Here is a 15,763-nt window from a genome sequence, read left to right as displayed (position 1 = left end):
CCCCGCCCCAGTAGCAGATATAGGACAATCCACTGCCACATAAAGTCTTATCCTGATTGCCTACCATTAGAGATTGGTTTAAAACCCAGAAGCATAAGGTGTAATATCATCACCATAATTTTGTTTGTAATAATTATTGTAACTGGATATAAGAATACCCACATATGTATCCAATCCTTTTTTAATCTTGCTAAGTTTTTGACCTCAAGGACTTCCTGTGGCAATGAGTTCCTCTGTCTATATTACATGCTGTGTGAAAAAGTATTTCCTTTTATTATTTTTCAGTGTGGGAGTGTGCTAATAACATTTGCAGATGACACAAAGTTGGGAGGTATTGCCAATATGGACGAAGACCAGAATATCATACATGAATATTTGGACGACCTTGAACACTGGAGTAATAGAAATGGGATGAAATTTAATAGTGCAAAGTCATGCACTTAGGGACTAATAAGAATTTTTGCTATAAAGTGGACACCTTATCAGTTGGAAGTGACAGAAGAAAAGACCTGACTGTGTTATTTGATCACAGAATGCCTATGGGCCATCAGTGTGATGCAGCTGTGAAAAAGGCTAATGCAATCCTAGGATGCATCAGATGAGGTATTTCCAGTAGAGCTATGGAAGTGTTATTACCATTATACAAGGCACTGGTGAGACCTCAGCTGGAATAGTGTGCGCAGTTCTGGTCTCCCATGTTTAAGAAAGATTAATTCAAACTGGAACAGGTGCTGAGAAGAGCTATTAGGATGATCAAAAGAAAGAAGAACTCATCTTAGGAGAGGAAACTTAATGATCTTAGTTTGTTTAGCCTAATCAGACAAAGGCTGAGAGAAGATATGATTGCTCTCTATAAATGCATCAGAGGGATAAACACCAAGGAAGGAGAAGAGATATTTAAGTTAAGGGCCAATGTTGACACAAGAACAAATAGATGTACTGGCCCTCAGCAAGTTTAGGCTTGAAATTAGATGAAGGTTTCTAACTATCAGAGGAGTGAAGTTTTGGAACAGCCTTCCAAAGGGAGGAGTGGGGAAAAAAATCTAACTGGTTTCAAGACTGAGCTTGATAAGTTTATGGAGGAGATGGTATGATGAGGTTGCCTACAATGTCATCTGGCCCATCTGAGACTGCTAGCAGCAAATATCTTCAATAGTCAGAGATGGGAAACTAGATGGGGAGGGTTCTGAGTTAGTACAGAGAATTTTTTCTCATGTGTCTGGCTGGTGGGTCTCACCTACATTTATAGGATCCAACTGATCTCCATATCTGGGATAGGGAAGGAATATTGGCAGAGTCCCTGGTGGTTTTTCGCCTTCCTCTACAGCTTGGGTCACTTGGGGGTTTGAACTAGAGTAAATGATGGCTTCTCTGTAACTTGAAGTCTTTGAGTCCAGATTTGAGGACTTCAGTAACTCAGCCAGAGGTTAGGGGCCTATTACAGGAGTGGTTGGGTGAGGTTCTGTGGCCTGCGATAGGCAGTAGGACAGACTAAATGATAGTCTAATTTGCCCCCCTTTAGTTTCATTCAGTGTCCCCAGGTTTATGCGTTATGAGACAAGGAGAATAGAGAATTTCCTGATCTATCTTCTTTATTCCCGTTATTTTATATGCTATTATCTTGCCCACTCTTATTCATCTCCTTGCTGAGGGAAACAACCCCCCTCTTATCCATCTCTCTTCATAGGAGAGTTCTTCCAGGCCTTGATTATTCCCTTCATCGTTCTCTGAACCCCCTCTAGTTCTGCAATATCCTGTTTGCGACAGGGTGACCCAGTTCAGCACATAAGATCCACATCAGGCTGCACCACTGATCCTCATGTTGCCCAGTGTCCCCATGCACATCTCAGTCTCCCCTCTAAGTGTTTGAGTTCTCCCATCCCCAATTGCCCCAATTTCTGCCTCTCTCCCTTACCATTCAACAAACGGAAACCCCCCTGGAGTCTGATAAACCCATCATTATAGTGATTGGGAAGTTACAACTGCAGATAAGAAACAAAAATGACAAAAAGGCAAATGACACAAGAAAGCTAATTAAGGGACATAATAATGCAGTTAGACAGTGTCAAGTGACTAGTAAGAATTAAGTATGTAGAACAATAACCGATAATGAACACTATTCACTTAATTACAATGACTGTTCACATGATTCAACTAAAAAATACCAGAAATTCAGAAAAGCAGCAGACGAGGTAGGTCAGTCAATAAAAATAAAGGCCCTGATCTTGCTTGCGGGGACCTCATTGCAGGATCAAGGCTACATGCTCAAAATCTCGCCAGAAACAGCTAAAGCAATAGTTGTACTGATGGGCAGCTGAACAGTCACACAGTATGGACAAAAAAAAGCACATTGCAGAGACAGAGCAGTAAATAAAGAGTTAACATGGCAGCAAGCAGGGCAGGAGCAGCAAACTAAGGAGGCAATGAATAAACACACCAGATTCATTACATAGCAAACCTAAATGCTTAGTTTGGGACAGGAAATAGCAGGAAACTCCTCTCAGGAAAGCAGGAGATGGGACGATGTGGTAGACTTTGGGCATAGTTACAGAGTGACATCGGAGGGCTTGAAAAGTCTGGAGTGTGGAGAGGGTGATTGTGCAGCCACAGAGGCAGAGCTGGTTGACACAGATGTGGCCAAACACCTCCCCCTGGATCCACAGTTCCCAGCAGTGCTGGGTCTGATGCCTCCTTGTGAGTTCGACGTAAGCAGCAGCCCTTGAGGAATTCTTTGGTTCTTTTTCCTCATGGAGCTGAGGGATCTTGAGCCTTCCTGGGAGAAATCCCTTCCCTATCTTGAGTGACCTGCTCACAACCCGGGCAAGTCCCTAGGTTATTGCAAACACACACCCCCACCCCAATCCCAAAACAGCAGAAATACAGAGAGCCTGTAGTAGGCCGCAGCCCAGCCCTTAGAGAAGCTACAGGGAAACCAGAGCAGATTAATTAATGTTCATGTGGACACGAGAGACAGGTTGCTCAACTGCTAAATAGAGTAGGTAAGGGAGAAGTCCCTGCTCGGGGGTTTCAGGGGCTGGGACTCCTCAGAGCATAAGGTGAAGCCACCCTCTGTTCTCATGGTTCTTAATCCACCTCATGGAGTTTGTGAGGGAGGGATGGAACTGGTACTGGGAGAAGGGGGCTGATTTCTCCCATTTCCTGCACTAACTGTTTCCATTCCTCTACTTCACATTATTATACACACACAGCTGGAGTGGCGCTCTCGGCTGGCAGGTCTCACTTGTTTCTGGCTGCAGCTCTGGCGTGGATTCTCTGGTGACGAGCCAGAGAGGATTTGTTACTGAAGCTCTTCCCGCACTCAGGGCAGGGGAAGGGCCGCTCGCCTGTGTGGGAGCGCTCATGCACGGTGAGATCAGCGAGGTACTTGAAGCTCTTCCCGCACTCGGTGCAGGGGTACGGTCTGTCCTGGGTGTGGCTTCTTTGGTGCATTGTCAGATTTGATTGCTGGCTGAAGCGCTTCCCACACTCGGCGCAGGGGTAGGGCCGCTCACCTGTGTGGGAGCGCTGGTGCTTATTGAGGTCCGAGGGGTTGGTGAAGGTTTTCCCACACTCAGCACAGGAGTAGGGTCTCTCCCCTGTGTGCAGTCTCTGGTGCGTGGTCAGCGTGGAGAGATGGCCAAAGCTTTTCCCACACTCCCCACAGGAGTAAGGTTTCACTCCCGTGTGGGTTCTCTGGTGGGTTCGGAGATGGGTCAGTCTGTTGAAGCTCTTCCCACATTCAGGACAGGGATAGGGTCTGTCCTTCTCATGGACTCTCCCATGGGCCATGAGGTCCTGCTTCTCCCAGAACCTTTCCCCGCAGTCTCGACATCTGTGGGGTTTCTCCATCCTGTGAACGCTGCTCTCCTGGCTTTTAAGGTCTCTTACGGTCCCAGGTGTCCCTTGAGCAGGGAGCTGTGGGAACACCCTTGGCAGAACTCGCTCGGTCCCAGCTGGGTTTCTCTTCTGCCTCTTGCAGGCTTCTTCCCGCTCAGGTCTGCAGGCGACACTCTCTCCTGATCCACCTTGCGACGTTCGGGCCAGATCCAGGTTTTCTTGCTCTCCCAAATTGGGCTGTTCCTCTGCTCTGCTCAGGATTTTGGCACCTGCTGGGTGGAAAAGAGAAATTATTTGAGATCCTGCTGTTGTCAGGAAGAATCACTGGTATCCTTGCAGCAGGTGTGACTGAGGCAGCTTCAGGTCCCACCCCAGAGGAGAGACCCCCAGCAGAAGCCCTAAAGTCAGCAATGCAGAAATAGGGGCCAGAGGCTCACTTGGGACTTCCATTTGTTTCTTTCCTGTCAGCTCCCCAGTTTTCTTTCTGCAGCTCAATCCACACAGACAGCATTGGCCAAACTCTTTGCTAATCTGCTCCATTCTACAGAACCTTTCCCTGCTGTTGTTATGTTTCATTAGGAGGCAATCAAGCTCCCTCTGCTTCCTCCAAAAATGTACATAAAGATACTAACCACATATAAGCCCTTCTGCTAAACTATGCCAAGGAAACAAACGGGGTCTCCCTGTGTTACACTGCAGGCACCTGATGCTGTGGGGAGGAATCAGAGAGGCTCCATGACCCAACATTACCGCTGCCTGGAGACAGAATGTTCAGCCTAGGATGTCCCAGCCCATCAGCCCAGTAATGCTCTGTGCCATCCTGGGTCACATGCTCTAGGCAGTACTTCACTATAGTGTCGCTTACATCAATGTCTCAGAGACATTTCCAATGTAGCACTAAGCCCACATAAGGGGGTGAATTGCAGTTCCTGCACTCCCCCTGTCAAAACATCCCGAAATCCCAGGGAGGAGAGGACACTGGGCAAGCAGATGGCAAGGACTTGGCACTGGCCATGAGGAACAGCCATGCAGCCTGGACTCAGCCCTCTCTGCTAAGGCCCTGGAACCTAGCACTGCCAGAGGTGATGGACTGACTGCCTCTGAGGACACTAGCATGGCAGCCATCTGTCCCAGGAAGCTGTGTCCGAGGGAAGCTACATGCAGGGGCTTGGGTCCCTGTTGACATCTCCTGGAGAAACTGCAGTTTAGAAATTACAGTTTAGTCTGTGTGAGACAGATAATAGACAGACATGACTGTAGAGACTGAATGGCACAAGGGAGAGGCTGGGGAGCCATCTGACTAGGAGGATGGCTGCACATGCTGAGACCAGCAAACAGCATCAGCATCCCAGTGGGCAAGAAGCAGTGAGGCTGGTAGAGAAGCATCAGATTGTTCCCCCAGCCCCTACGGGCCGGCCAGGGTAGGGATGGAAAAGCCTGGCACAGCAGGAATCAGAGGGAGCACCTTCTGTTAGCCACCTGGCTGTTACCAGCTTTGCTGGATATGGCACGATTAGATAGCTCAGCAGATGCACCCTTATAACAGTTAGCGCATCACAGGAGTTTACGCTGGGTGCATGAGAGCGAGCAGGACAGTCCTAGAGCTGCCTGAGAAGGGTTAGGGATAGCTGGGGGTGGGACTTCCCCTACTAATAGGGATCTCTTGGGTGGGACTTAACACCTTTGCTAGATTCGGGGGGGGGGGGGGGGGGACACGGGACGACAGCTGAACACATCTGCTAAAGAAAACCTGGAAGGAGCCCAGAAAACTGCCAGATCATCATGCCCAGAAGAGGTAACTGCTCCCAGAGCAAACAGTGCTGTGATGGCTGCTTGATGAGACCAGTTCCTTGCTAGCACCTGCTAAAGGTCTGTGGAAGAGAGGCCCAGTGGTAACCTAAAATAATGATGCCAGAGAGAACTAAACCCCAGCAATTTCTTTCCCTTCCTTCAGCAGGTTCCTCAAAGAAAGAGGCTCCTCAAAGGATGCCTTGATGGGGATAGAGACAGCTGGAAGAGAAGGTGAACAGAGAAGATGCCACCGCTGGAAGAGGGAAACCTACCACCTGACTTGATGCACAGGAGACAAGTCAGCAGTAGGGGCTATAAGAAAGGCTGGGAAGGGTCCACGACTGCTATAAGCCAAGGCAGGGAGCACCCACCTGCTAGACAGAACCTCTCTGTAAAGGTAAACAGTCCCACCTAACAGCATCTGCACAGAGCTCCTGGGTCAGGTTAGACAGTGAGAAACATGCCAGCGCCCTCTCTGTACTACAACCCCACCCTTGCTACCCCCAGAGAGGCTGCCCCAGGGATGGCGGTCAAGCTCCCTCTGGGATAACATCCCATGAGCGTCTCACTATCTCGGGCCCTTCCTGCTTAGGATTCTCCTCATTCTTACTGTTCCAGCAGATAAATGCGAAAGTAACCACAGCTGCTCTGTTGAGACCATCAGGGTCTGAATCCCCTCTACATGCTGGGGAGCAATTTAAGAGGGGCCAATTCTGCCCTCACTCCCCATATTAGCACCTAGAGGATGGATGGGAGGAAGTGGCTCCTTCCAGGAATCAGTCAGGATGCACGGGAAGGCCTGAGGGACGTGGGTCAGGAGGAGAAGGCACCTGCTTGGTAGGATCCTGAACAGGAGACAAGAGATGGCAGAAGGAGGCAGCCACTTGATTGGGGGCAGCCAGAGTGCAATCCAAATTGTATCCATAACTCCATGTTACACAAGATATCAGCCTCCACATAGGCTCTTCCTCTGAAACACCAATCCCACCTGTGAGCACCTCGCATACAACACCCACCTTCCAAGGTCTCTAAGGTTCCTGTTAGCTACGAAGCCCACAGTCACTACCAAGATTGACCAACCACCATTACGTGGCCTGTTCCGCAGGCACCAATCCTGCTGTGCATTAACCTACAGATTGATGGCTCCACACCTCAATATAAATCCTCTGAGCCATAAAGTTCCCCCCATTCTCCCCTCCATGCTGTCCCCTCCACACACCCTTTCCTCAGAAAGGCACCCCTAATCCCCCACATGGCTTATTACCAGTTTCCTGTAGAGCTTCGGTCTCCTCTTCAGGGGCACTTGGCAACTTGTACTTGCTCCGTCCCACATCCTTCTGGGATCCCCATGTGGTATTGGGCTGTAGTGGCTCCAGCTGGGAGCTCTGAGATTCCCATAATGCTTCAGGGGTCTCCACCTCCTCTGGGGTCACTTCCTCGACCTTCACACGCACTGTGACCTGAGAAGGAACCACATGGGTCACCGTGGAACTAGGGCCTCAGAATTACGGGGGGAGAGTCGTATCTAAAAGGCCCCATTAGCAAAAAGAGGTCCACCCCCAGGGCGAAGGCTCCCCCAGCCCCTACCAAGGTCAATAGGACTTGGAGGGTCTTCCACACCGAAGCACAGGCATACATGTGGGCAGGCTCACCCCCAAAGCGATGAGACAAAGAGGCTGACCAAGAGGAGCCCTGCCAGTCAGGGTCAGTACTGAACACTGCACAGTACTGTACATCCCTGCCACTGGGGACACGACAGACACGCGGCGTTCCACAGCCTGCGAGCCTAGGGGGCTTCCAGGCAGCTGTGATCTGCAGAGTGACAGACCCACAGCTGTCCTGAGGGACACCCCAGTGTGCAGGAATTCTCAGCAGTGGACAATTTCCCTCAGCACTGGGCCCTGCGGACACCACCAACAGCTTGGGGGAGGGCCCTAGAGGGAGGTACCACACCCCTACCTCCAGGGGGTACAATGAGGGAAGAAATTCTGGGTTCTGTCTGTGGGAGCCCTGCACCCTCGACCTCTCTACCAGGGTCCGATTACAGCGTGCTTATATGCTGATCGCTAATTGGCATTTAGATGTCATTAGCATATGGCAAGTGCATATGGTAATGTGTACTTAGTGGCCAAGTCCGCTCCGTCCTGAGCCCCACATGCCCTCCTGGGCATTCCAGCAACTTGGGCACAGTTGACACCAACTTTGACAATTCCCTGGACACAAAACGGTCCGTTGAACCTTTGTCTGGACAAAGCTGGGTACCTGCCCTTAGGCTTCAGATGGGGTCATTTATTGTGATTAGAAACTGCCCCTTCCCTGGCTCACATGCCAAGTGAGCAGCATCTAGCCCCGAGCAAGAAATGCTTCTGTAATAACACATTTTAAATCCGTGACCAGTTCTGCTTGCAGTGTGTTACTGAGGCATCTCTACCAGGTCAAGTGCTGAGGAGAAGGTCGTGCTGTCACCCTCATCCCCAAGAAGGGCTCCTGAAGGGTACTGAGTGACTTTGCATACTAAAGAGCCAGTGCCATCTACAAACCAGAGAACACCAGGATCTGCAGAGCAGAGTGTTGCAGAGCAGGGAGCTCTGGAAATCCCTGTGGGGACGCAGTTGAGCCCTGAGCCCCAGACAGCCCAGACCCCAGTGCTGAGAGCAGGATTACACAGAACAAGCCCCACTCACGTCCTGCCTTGAGAATTCCTGTGATCACCCAGCACCCAAACCTGCCCTGTCAAATTCCCTGCAGAGCCCAAAGGAGGCAGACTCCTGAACATTCCCCTGCACCTGCTCTCACCTGCTGCTCCCACACTCCAGCCTCTCGCTGTCCCAGCTGGAAATCCTCTGCCAAAGACACGGCCTGGGCGCAGGTCTCCGGGTGACGTACCCAGACCCAGCTCTGGATTTCCTCGGGTAGGATGGTCAGGAACTGCTCCAGGATCAGCAGCTCCATGATCTGCTCCTTGGTGCGGATCTCCGGCTTCAGCCATCGATGGGAGAGTTCCCGCAGGCGGCTGCAGACCTCTTGGGGCCCTTTGGCCTCCTGGTAGCGGAACTGCCTGAAGTGAAGGCGCTGCATCTCCGTGCTGATGTTGCAGCCTCGCAGGATGGCTGCCTTCACCTTCCCATAGTCTCGGGCGTCTCTGGCATCCAGGCTGCTAATGGCCTGTTGGGCTTTTCCAGTGAGGGAGGGCAGGAGTCGGGTCACCCACTCTCTTCTGGGCCAGTGGCAGGCTTCAGCCACTCGCTCGAAGGAAGCCAGATAGACCTCGATGTCATCCTCTGGCGTGAGCTCCGGCAGTTGAGGGTTTCCCAAGGCAGGGTCTGGAGCTGACACAATTTCAGGAGAGGCCTGTCGGGCTTGCAGCACCTGCCGTCGCTGGGACATTCCTTCTTGTGGCTCCGTCTTGACCTGATGTAGTCTAATCCGGGACCATCTGGGAGTTACTGAGATGGGGGGTGTCACCACGGGATCTTTTGCAGCCCGCTCGGATTCCTTCCCCGGTCCTGGTTCCATGGGATCTCGCTTTTCCATTTTCCCTTTAGTGGGCCCCACCTGCTGCAGCAAAGCCTGGACCTGGAGGTGCAGGGGCTGTTGGCCCGCTTGCTCTGCGACCGCTCTCTGTTTGGGGTTCGGCCTTTTCCCAGCTAAGGTCTAGGCTCCAGTTCTCAAACCTGCTTCCCTCCTTCGTGCCCCTCTTGGAAACACTGGGGAACCTGCAACAAAACAGTTCATATGGATTTTCCTGTGTGACGGGAGAGCGTGACCCACAATACACAAAAGGTAAAAGAGACCTTGCCTCAACTTCCCCAAACACCCGCTGGCCTGTCCCCCCAGCCCCGCCCCACTCCCCGACCCTCGCCTACCCCCGCTTTCCGCAGGACCTGGGCGTGCAGGACCCCGGGCACAAAGGAACGCGGCGGCTCCTTTCCCAGCCGGGCCTGGAGACAGGAACTCCCCCCGGCCAGCGCAGGGTTAATCCCCCCTCTGCGCGGCCAGGACTGGCCACCAGCGCTGTCAGTCAGCCGCAGAGGCCGGCTTAACCCTTCCCGGCGCTGCCTCCGCCGCTTCCCAGCCGGCCCCACGGCCGGAGCTGGCGTCTGCCCGGCGCTGCGAGCGGGGAGGGCGGAGCCGGGCTGCGCAGCTCGGCCCGGGGGAATCCGGGCGGGAGAGTGGGGCGGTGCCTGACCGGGGTCCGGCCCTCGGCACCAGGCGCACGGGCTCTGCCAGGGGCCGGGCTCGGGCGGCTGCTCCTGGACGGGATTTGCCGTCCCCGCCCCGCTCTGGGACTCGTGTGAACGCTGCTGTAACAGGCTGCGGGGAGGAAACCAGGCGCTGGTCTGAGACCTGTCGCAGAAGCCCTTTCCCCCATTCTGTGCCCCTTGCAGGGGGGCGGGCATAACAGGAAAGGGGGGGGTCATCACAGCCTAGCGATGTCAGGCTGGAAGGGCCTTCCAGAGGTCATCTAGTCCAGCTCCCCCACCTCCGAGGCAGGACCCAGCGTCCCTCCATCCTTCCCTGCAGGGCTTTGTCTAAGGGGGCTGCTGAGGACAAAATGAACCAAGGAACATAAGGCTGTTCCGAGAAGAAAGGCTTTCATTGCCTAGCCACTAATGCTAGGTGCCTGGGCAACAAACAGGGACTTGGAACGGCTCATGTGTGAGCCTACATTGTCTGGTTGGTGTTCCTGACACCTGGTGGGACGATTCCCAGGCCTGGAGTGCTGAATCCATGGGTACAACCTGTCTAGGAAGGATGGAGTAGGAGGGGCAGTCTATATCCAAAATGGGATTGCCTGTTTCTGAATCATTGATAATGCGAAAAAAATTATCTTGAATGCTTATGGATCAATGTCGTAGCAGGTAACACAAGATGTGTGTTAGCTGATGTCTGCTACAGCCTCTCTAATCACACTAGCGCAGGGATTTCCCTACATTCCTCGGGGGGGGTGTACACTCCCCCTGAATTTCCCCCACACCCCCCCCAAGTTGTGTGAACTAGTTACATGCAGGGTTGCCAATTTAGTGATTGTTTGGACATTTGCATTGAAATTGAAACATTAATACACACTTTAAAAGGATATACAGTGTATGATAAAATGTGTATCTGAAAAAGTATAATAGATTTGAAAAGTATGAACATAGACTAGCTTCCTTATACAGCTGTTGTTTTTTAGGACAATGTCAGTGCATTCATTTCGGTGATGTTGGCCAACCTAATAATTTCAAATGATGATTTGTAAGCAAAGTCTAAATGAGCTCCCCCTGACAGCTAGTGATGAGTTAGGGGCTGGGGAGAAAGGCTTCAGGACCAGATTGTATTTACATTCACACCTAATCTACCTAGGTATCCAGCAAATAGAGCTGTGTTACCCAAGTGATTAGATTTTAGCTTGGGTTGGGTTACAAATCACTTGAATGGGGTGTGTGGGGGGGTAATGAAATGTTGTTGTTCTTATTGTCTGAGTAAAGGGCATTAGAACTGTACTTAGCCTGTGCTGATTGAGGGCATCAAGGAGAGAGGGTGGGGACAGGTGTTTTGCTTGATGGTCTGCCTGAGTCACAAGTACTATTTGACCTGCCCCTCTCCACTGTTTAAAGACAGATCTGAGTAGGCTCCATAGAGAGTCTTTTGTTTTGTTAAGTGACCACTACAGCTGAAATCACTGATAATCAGGTCTAAGTGCTTAGACCTGCTGTGGGACAGTGTTTCTGTGGAAGAGACGGCCCAGTCTGCACTAGCAGTGAGGTTCCCCCACTGAGAGCTCAGCTGAAATCACTGAGAGCTGGGTGGAACCTCAAGAGACCAACTTGCAGAGGTCACAGTGGCAGGTGGCAGCAGAAGGTGATGGCGCAGGACCATTGGCAATAGAGAGATGGAGTGAACGGTGGCACAATGAACAACAGTGGCCAGAGTGAACAGTGAGCAGCTGGAGGAATGAGCAAGGTGCCTTTTTTCCCCCCGTAGGAGGTGAACTCATGTGAAGGCACAAGGTTCTGAAGATTCAGAGCAGGCTGCACATCGGGGACAGGAGGAAGGTGAAGAAATTTGGCATCATGTGACCTCCAGAAGAAAAAAGGGGAACGTCCATGTATCAGCAACGCTGGTACCGGTAAGTAACCGTTTTCATGTTCTCTCCACAGGTACTAATGCGGAGAGTGGACCAGATGATACATCTGAGGGAAGGGAGCAGAAGGAGACTCCACCGATTGGAAGGCATGAGATGCACTGTCCTAAGGTTGGGGGTTCCACGACCACCGCTCCCAAGAGAAGGAGGCGGGTAGTGGTGGTCGGGGACTCTCTCCCCAGGGGGACTGAGTCATCTATCTGCCGCCCCGACCGGGAAAACTGAGAAGTCTGCTGCTTGCCAGGAGCTAAGATTCGCTATGTGACGGAGAGACTGCCGAGACTCATCAAGCCCTCGGATCGCTACCCCTTCCTGCTTCTCCATGTGGGCACCAATGATACTGCCAAGAATGACCTTGAGCGGATCACTGCAGACTACGTGGCTCTGGGAAGAAGGATAAAGGAGTTTGAGGCGCAACTGGTGTTCTCGTCCATCCTCCCCTTGGAAGGAAAAGGCCTGGGTAGAGACCGTCGAATCGTGGAAGTCAACGAATGGCTACGCAGGTGGTGTCGGAGAGAAGGCTTTGCATTCTTTGACCATGGGATGGTGTTCCAAGAAGGAGGAGTGCTAGGCAGAGATGGGCTCCACCAACGAAGAGAGGGGAGAGCATCTTCTCAAGCAGGCTGGCTAACCAAGTGAGGAGGGCTTTAAACTGGGTTCACCAGGGGAAGGAGACCAAAGCCCTGAGGTAAGTGGGGAAGTGAGATACCGGGAGGAAGCACAAGCAGGAGTGCATGAGAGGGGAGGGCTCCTGCCTCATACTGAGAAAGAGGGGCGATCAGCGGGTTATACACAAATGCACGAAGCCTGGGAAACAAGCAGGGAGAACTGGAAGTCCTGGCAAAGTCAAGGAATTATGATGTGATTGAAATAACAGAGACTTGGTGGGATAACTCACATGACTGGAGTACTGTCATGGATGGATATAAGCTATTCAGGAAAGACAGGCAGGGCAGAAAAGGTGGGGGAGTTGCACTGTATGTCAGAGAGCAGTATGACTGCTCAAAGCTCCGGTATGAAACTGCAGAAAAACCTGAGAGTCTCTGGATTAAGTTTAGAAGTGTGAGCAACAAGGGTGATGTCGTGGTGGGAGTCTACTATAGACCACTGGACCAGGGGTATGAGGTGGACGAGGCTTTCTTCCAGCAACTCGCAGAAGCTACTAGATCACACGCCCTGGTTCTCATGGGAGACTTCAATCACCCTGATATCTGCTGGGAGAGCAATACAGCGGTGCACAGACCATCCAGGAAGATTTTGGAAAATGTAGGGGACAATTTCCTGGTGCAAGTACTGGAGGAACCAACTAGGGGCAGAGCTCTTCTTGACCTGCTGCTCAGAAACCGGGAAGAATTAGTAGGGGAAGCAAAAGTGGATGGGAACCTGGGAGGCAGTGACCATGAGATGGTCGAGTTCAGGATCCTGACACAAGGAAGAAAGGAAAGCAGCAGAATGCGGACCCTGGACTTCAGAAAAGCAGACTTTGACTCCCTCAGGGAGCTGATGGGCAAGATCCCCTGGGAGAATAACATGATGGGGAAAGGAGTCCAGGAGAGCTGGCTGTATTTTAAAGAATCCTTATTGAGGTTACAGGGACAAACCATCCCAATGTGTAGAAAGAATAATAAATATGACAGGCAACCAGCTTGGCTTAACAGTGAAATCCTTGCTGATCTTAAACACAAAAAAGAAGCTTACAAGAAGTGGATGATTGGACAAATGACCAGGGAAGAGTATAAAAATATTGCTCGTGCATGCAGGAGTGAAATCAGGAAGGCTAAATCACACCTGGAGTTGCCGCTAGCAAGGGATGTTAAGAGTAACAAGAAGGGTTTCTTCAGGTATGTTAGCAACAAGAAGAAACTCAAGGAAAGTGTGGGCCCCTTACTGAATGAGGGAGGCAACCTAGTGACAGAGGATGTGGAAAAAGCTAATGTACTCAATGCTTTTTTTGCCTCTGTCTTCACGAACAAGGTCAGCTCCCAGACTACTGCACTGGGCAGCACAGCATGGGGAGGAGGTGACCAGCCTTCTGTGGAGAAAGAAGTGGTTCGGGACTATTTAGAAAAGCTGGACATGCACAAGTCCATGGGGCCGGATGCGTTGCATCCGAGAGTGCTAAAGGAGTTGGCGGATGTGATTGCAGAGCCATTGGCCATTATCTTTGAAAACACATGGTGATCAGGAGAGGTCCTGGATGACTGGAAAAAGGCTAATATAGTGCCCATCTTTAAAAAAGGGAAGAAGGAGAATCCTGGGAACTACAAGCCACCCCAGTCCCTGGAAAAATCATGGAGCAGGTCCTCAAGGAATCCATTCTGAAGCACTTAGAGGAGAGGAAAGTGATCAGGGACAGTCAGCATGGATTCACCAAGGGCAAATCATGCCTGACTAATCTAATTGCCTTCTATGACGAGATAACTGGCTCTGTGGATGAAGGGAAAGCAGTGGACGTGTTGTTCCTTGACATTAGCAAAGCTTTTGACACGGTCTCCCACAGTATTCTTGCCAGCAAGTTAAAGAAGTATGGGCTGGATGAATGGACTATAAGGTGGATAGTAAGCTGGCTCGATTGTCGGGCTCAAAGGGTAGTGATCAATGGCTCCATGTCTAGTTGGCAGCCGGTATCAAGTGGAGTGCCCGAAGGGTTGGTCCTGGGGCCGGTTTTGTTCAGTATCTTCATAAATGATCTGGAGGATGGTGTGGATTGTACCTTCAGCAAGTTTGCAGATGACACTAAACTGGGAGGAGAGGTAAATACGCTGGAGGGTAGGGATAGGATACAGAGGGACCAAGACAAATTGGAGGATTGGGCCAAAAGAAATCTGATGAGGTTCAACAAGTGCAGAGTCCTGCACTTAGGACGGAAGAATCCAACGCACCGCTACAGACTAGGGACCGAATGGCTCGGCAGCAGTTCTGCAGAAAAGGACCTAGGGGTTACAGTGGACGAGAAGCTGGATATGAGTCAACAATGTGCCCTTGTTGCCAAGAAGGCCAATGGCATTTTGGGATGTATAAGTAGGGGCATTGCCAGCAGATCGAGTGACGTGATTGTTCCCCTCTATTCGACACTGGTGAGTCCTCATCTGGAGAACTGTGTCCAGTTTTAGGCCCCACACTACAAGAAGGATGTGGAAAAATTGGAAAGAGTCCAGCAGAGGGCAACAAAAATGATTGGGGGACTGAAACACATGAGTTCTGAGGAGAGGCTGAGGAAACTGGGGATGTTTAGTCTTCAGAAGAGAAGAATGAGGGGGGATTTGATAGCTGCTTTCAACTGCGTGAAAGGGGGTTCCAAAGAGGATGGCTCTAGACTGTTCTCAGCAGTAGCAGATGACAGAACAAGGAGTAATGGTCTCAAGTTGCAGTGGGGGAGATTTAGGTTGGATATTAGGAAAAACTTTTTCACTAGGAGGGTGGTGAAACACTGGAATGTGTTACCTAGGGAGGTGGAGGAATCTCCATCCTTAGAAGTTTTTAAGGTCAGGCTTGACAAAGCCCTGGCTGGGATGATTTAATTGGGGATCGGTCCTACTTTGAGCAGGGGGTTGGACTAGATGACCTCCTGAGGTCCCTTCCAACCCTGATATTCTATGATTCTGTGAAAGCACCTGTGAATTCTGAGTTTCCACTGACCAAGGACAACATCGGTGTGTGTTAATGAGGCTGTTAAGAATGCTGGAGACACAACACAGTTCATGCGAACAAACATGGCTGTGGCATCCTACTTTCTATTTAAGCAAGAGATACCACACGCTACAAACTGGAGGCCAATGTTAAGTGCATGGTCACTTGTTCATCCTGAAGTTGAACGCTGGTTCCAAATGAGACCAGCAAATGCTCACTGTCTTTCTGCAAGAAACCAACTGACTGGCTAGAAGCATGCGGTGCAACAGTGAAAGACTCCACAGTTAAGAAAGTGAAGAACGCTCTCACCACATTCAAAAAATGTGCGTACAGGGCTGATGAACGCACCGATGCAAATGGACATCAAGTATTAAGTCA

At 51.0% G+C, this 15,763-nt stretch overlaps 1 protein-coding gene across 3 annotated transcripts; it reads right to left on the bottom strand.

The window, feature by feature from the left end:
• Positions 1 to 944: 944 nt before the first annotated feature.
• On the bottom strand, positions 945 to 9,639 carry LOC311511937 (uncharacterized protein). 3 transcript variants are annotated; one of them, XM_084612901.1, is made up of 4 exons: positions 9,495 to 9,607; positions 8,425 to 9,344; positions 6,893 to 7,088; positions 945 to 4,106 (listed from the first exon to the last, which is right to left on the bottom strand). In XM_084612901.1, exons 2-4 carry the CDS (start codon positions 9,160 to 9,162, stop codon positions 3,238 to 3,240), a joined length of 1,803 nt encoding a protein of 600 aa, XP_084469027.1. In that variant the 5' UTR covers positions 9,163 to 9,344; positions 9,495 to 9,607; the 3' UTR covers positions 945 to 3,237. The 3 variants fall into 3 exon arrangements, with proteins under 3 accessions (XP_084469027.1, XP_084469026.1, XP_084469025.1); XM_084612900.1 differs by having other exon boundaries at positions 946 to 4,109; positions 9,513 to 9,639; XM_084612899.1 differs by having other exon boundaries at positions 946 to 4,109.
• Between the last annotated feature and the right edge of the window lie 6,124 nt (positions 9,640 to 15,763).

Source organism: Lepidochelys olivacea, assembly GCF_965140295.1.
Source record: "Lepidochelys olivacea isolate rLepOli2 genome assembly, chromosome: 23".
Classification (NCBI taxonomy): domain Eukaryota; kingdom Metazoa; phylum Chordata; order Testudines; family Cheloniidae; genus Lepidochelys; species Lepidochelys olivacea.
The sequence above is the reverse complement of the archived record's forward strand: the minus strand, read 5'-3'. Positions and strand labels throughout refer to the sequence as shown.

Bases quoted from the DNA above. Each gene is read 5' to 3' on its own strand.
- LOC311511937 (XM_084612900.1), bottom strand. From the start codon at position 9,162: ATGGAAAAGCGAGATCCCATGGAACCAGGACCGGGGAAGGAATCCGAG. The intron at 7,089-8,424 runs GTGAGAGCAGGT...GTTCCTTCTCAG, and splicing joins CTGGAGTGTGGGAGCAGCAG to GTCACAGTGCGTGTGAAGGT. The intron at 4,110-6,892 runs GTAATAAGCCAT...TTTTCCACCCAG, and splicing joins CGAAGCTCTACAGGAAACTG to CAGGTGCCAAAATCCTGAGC.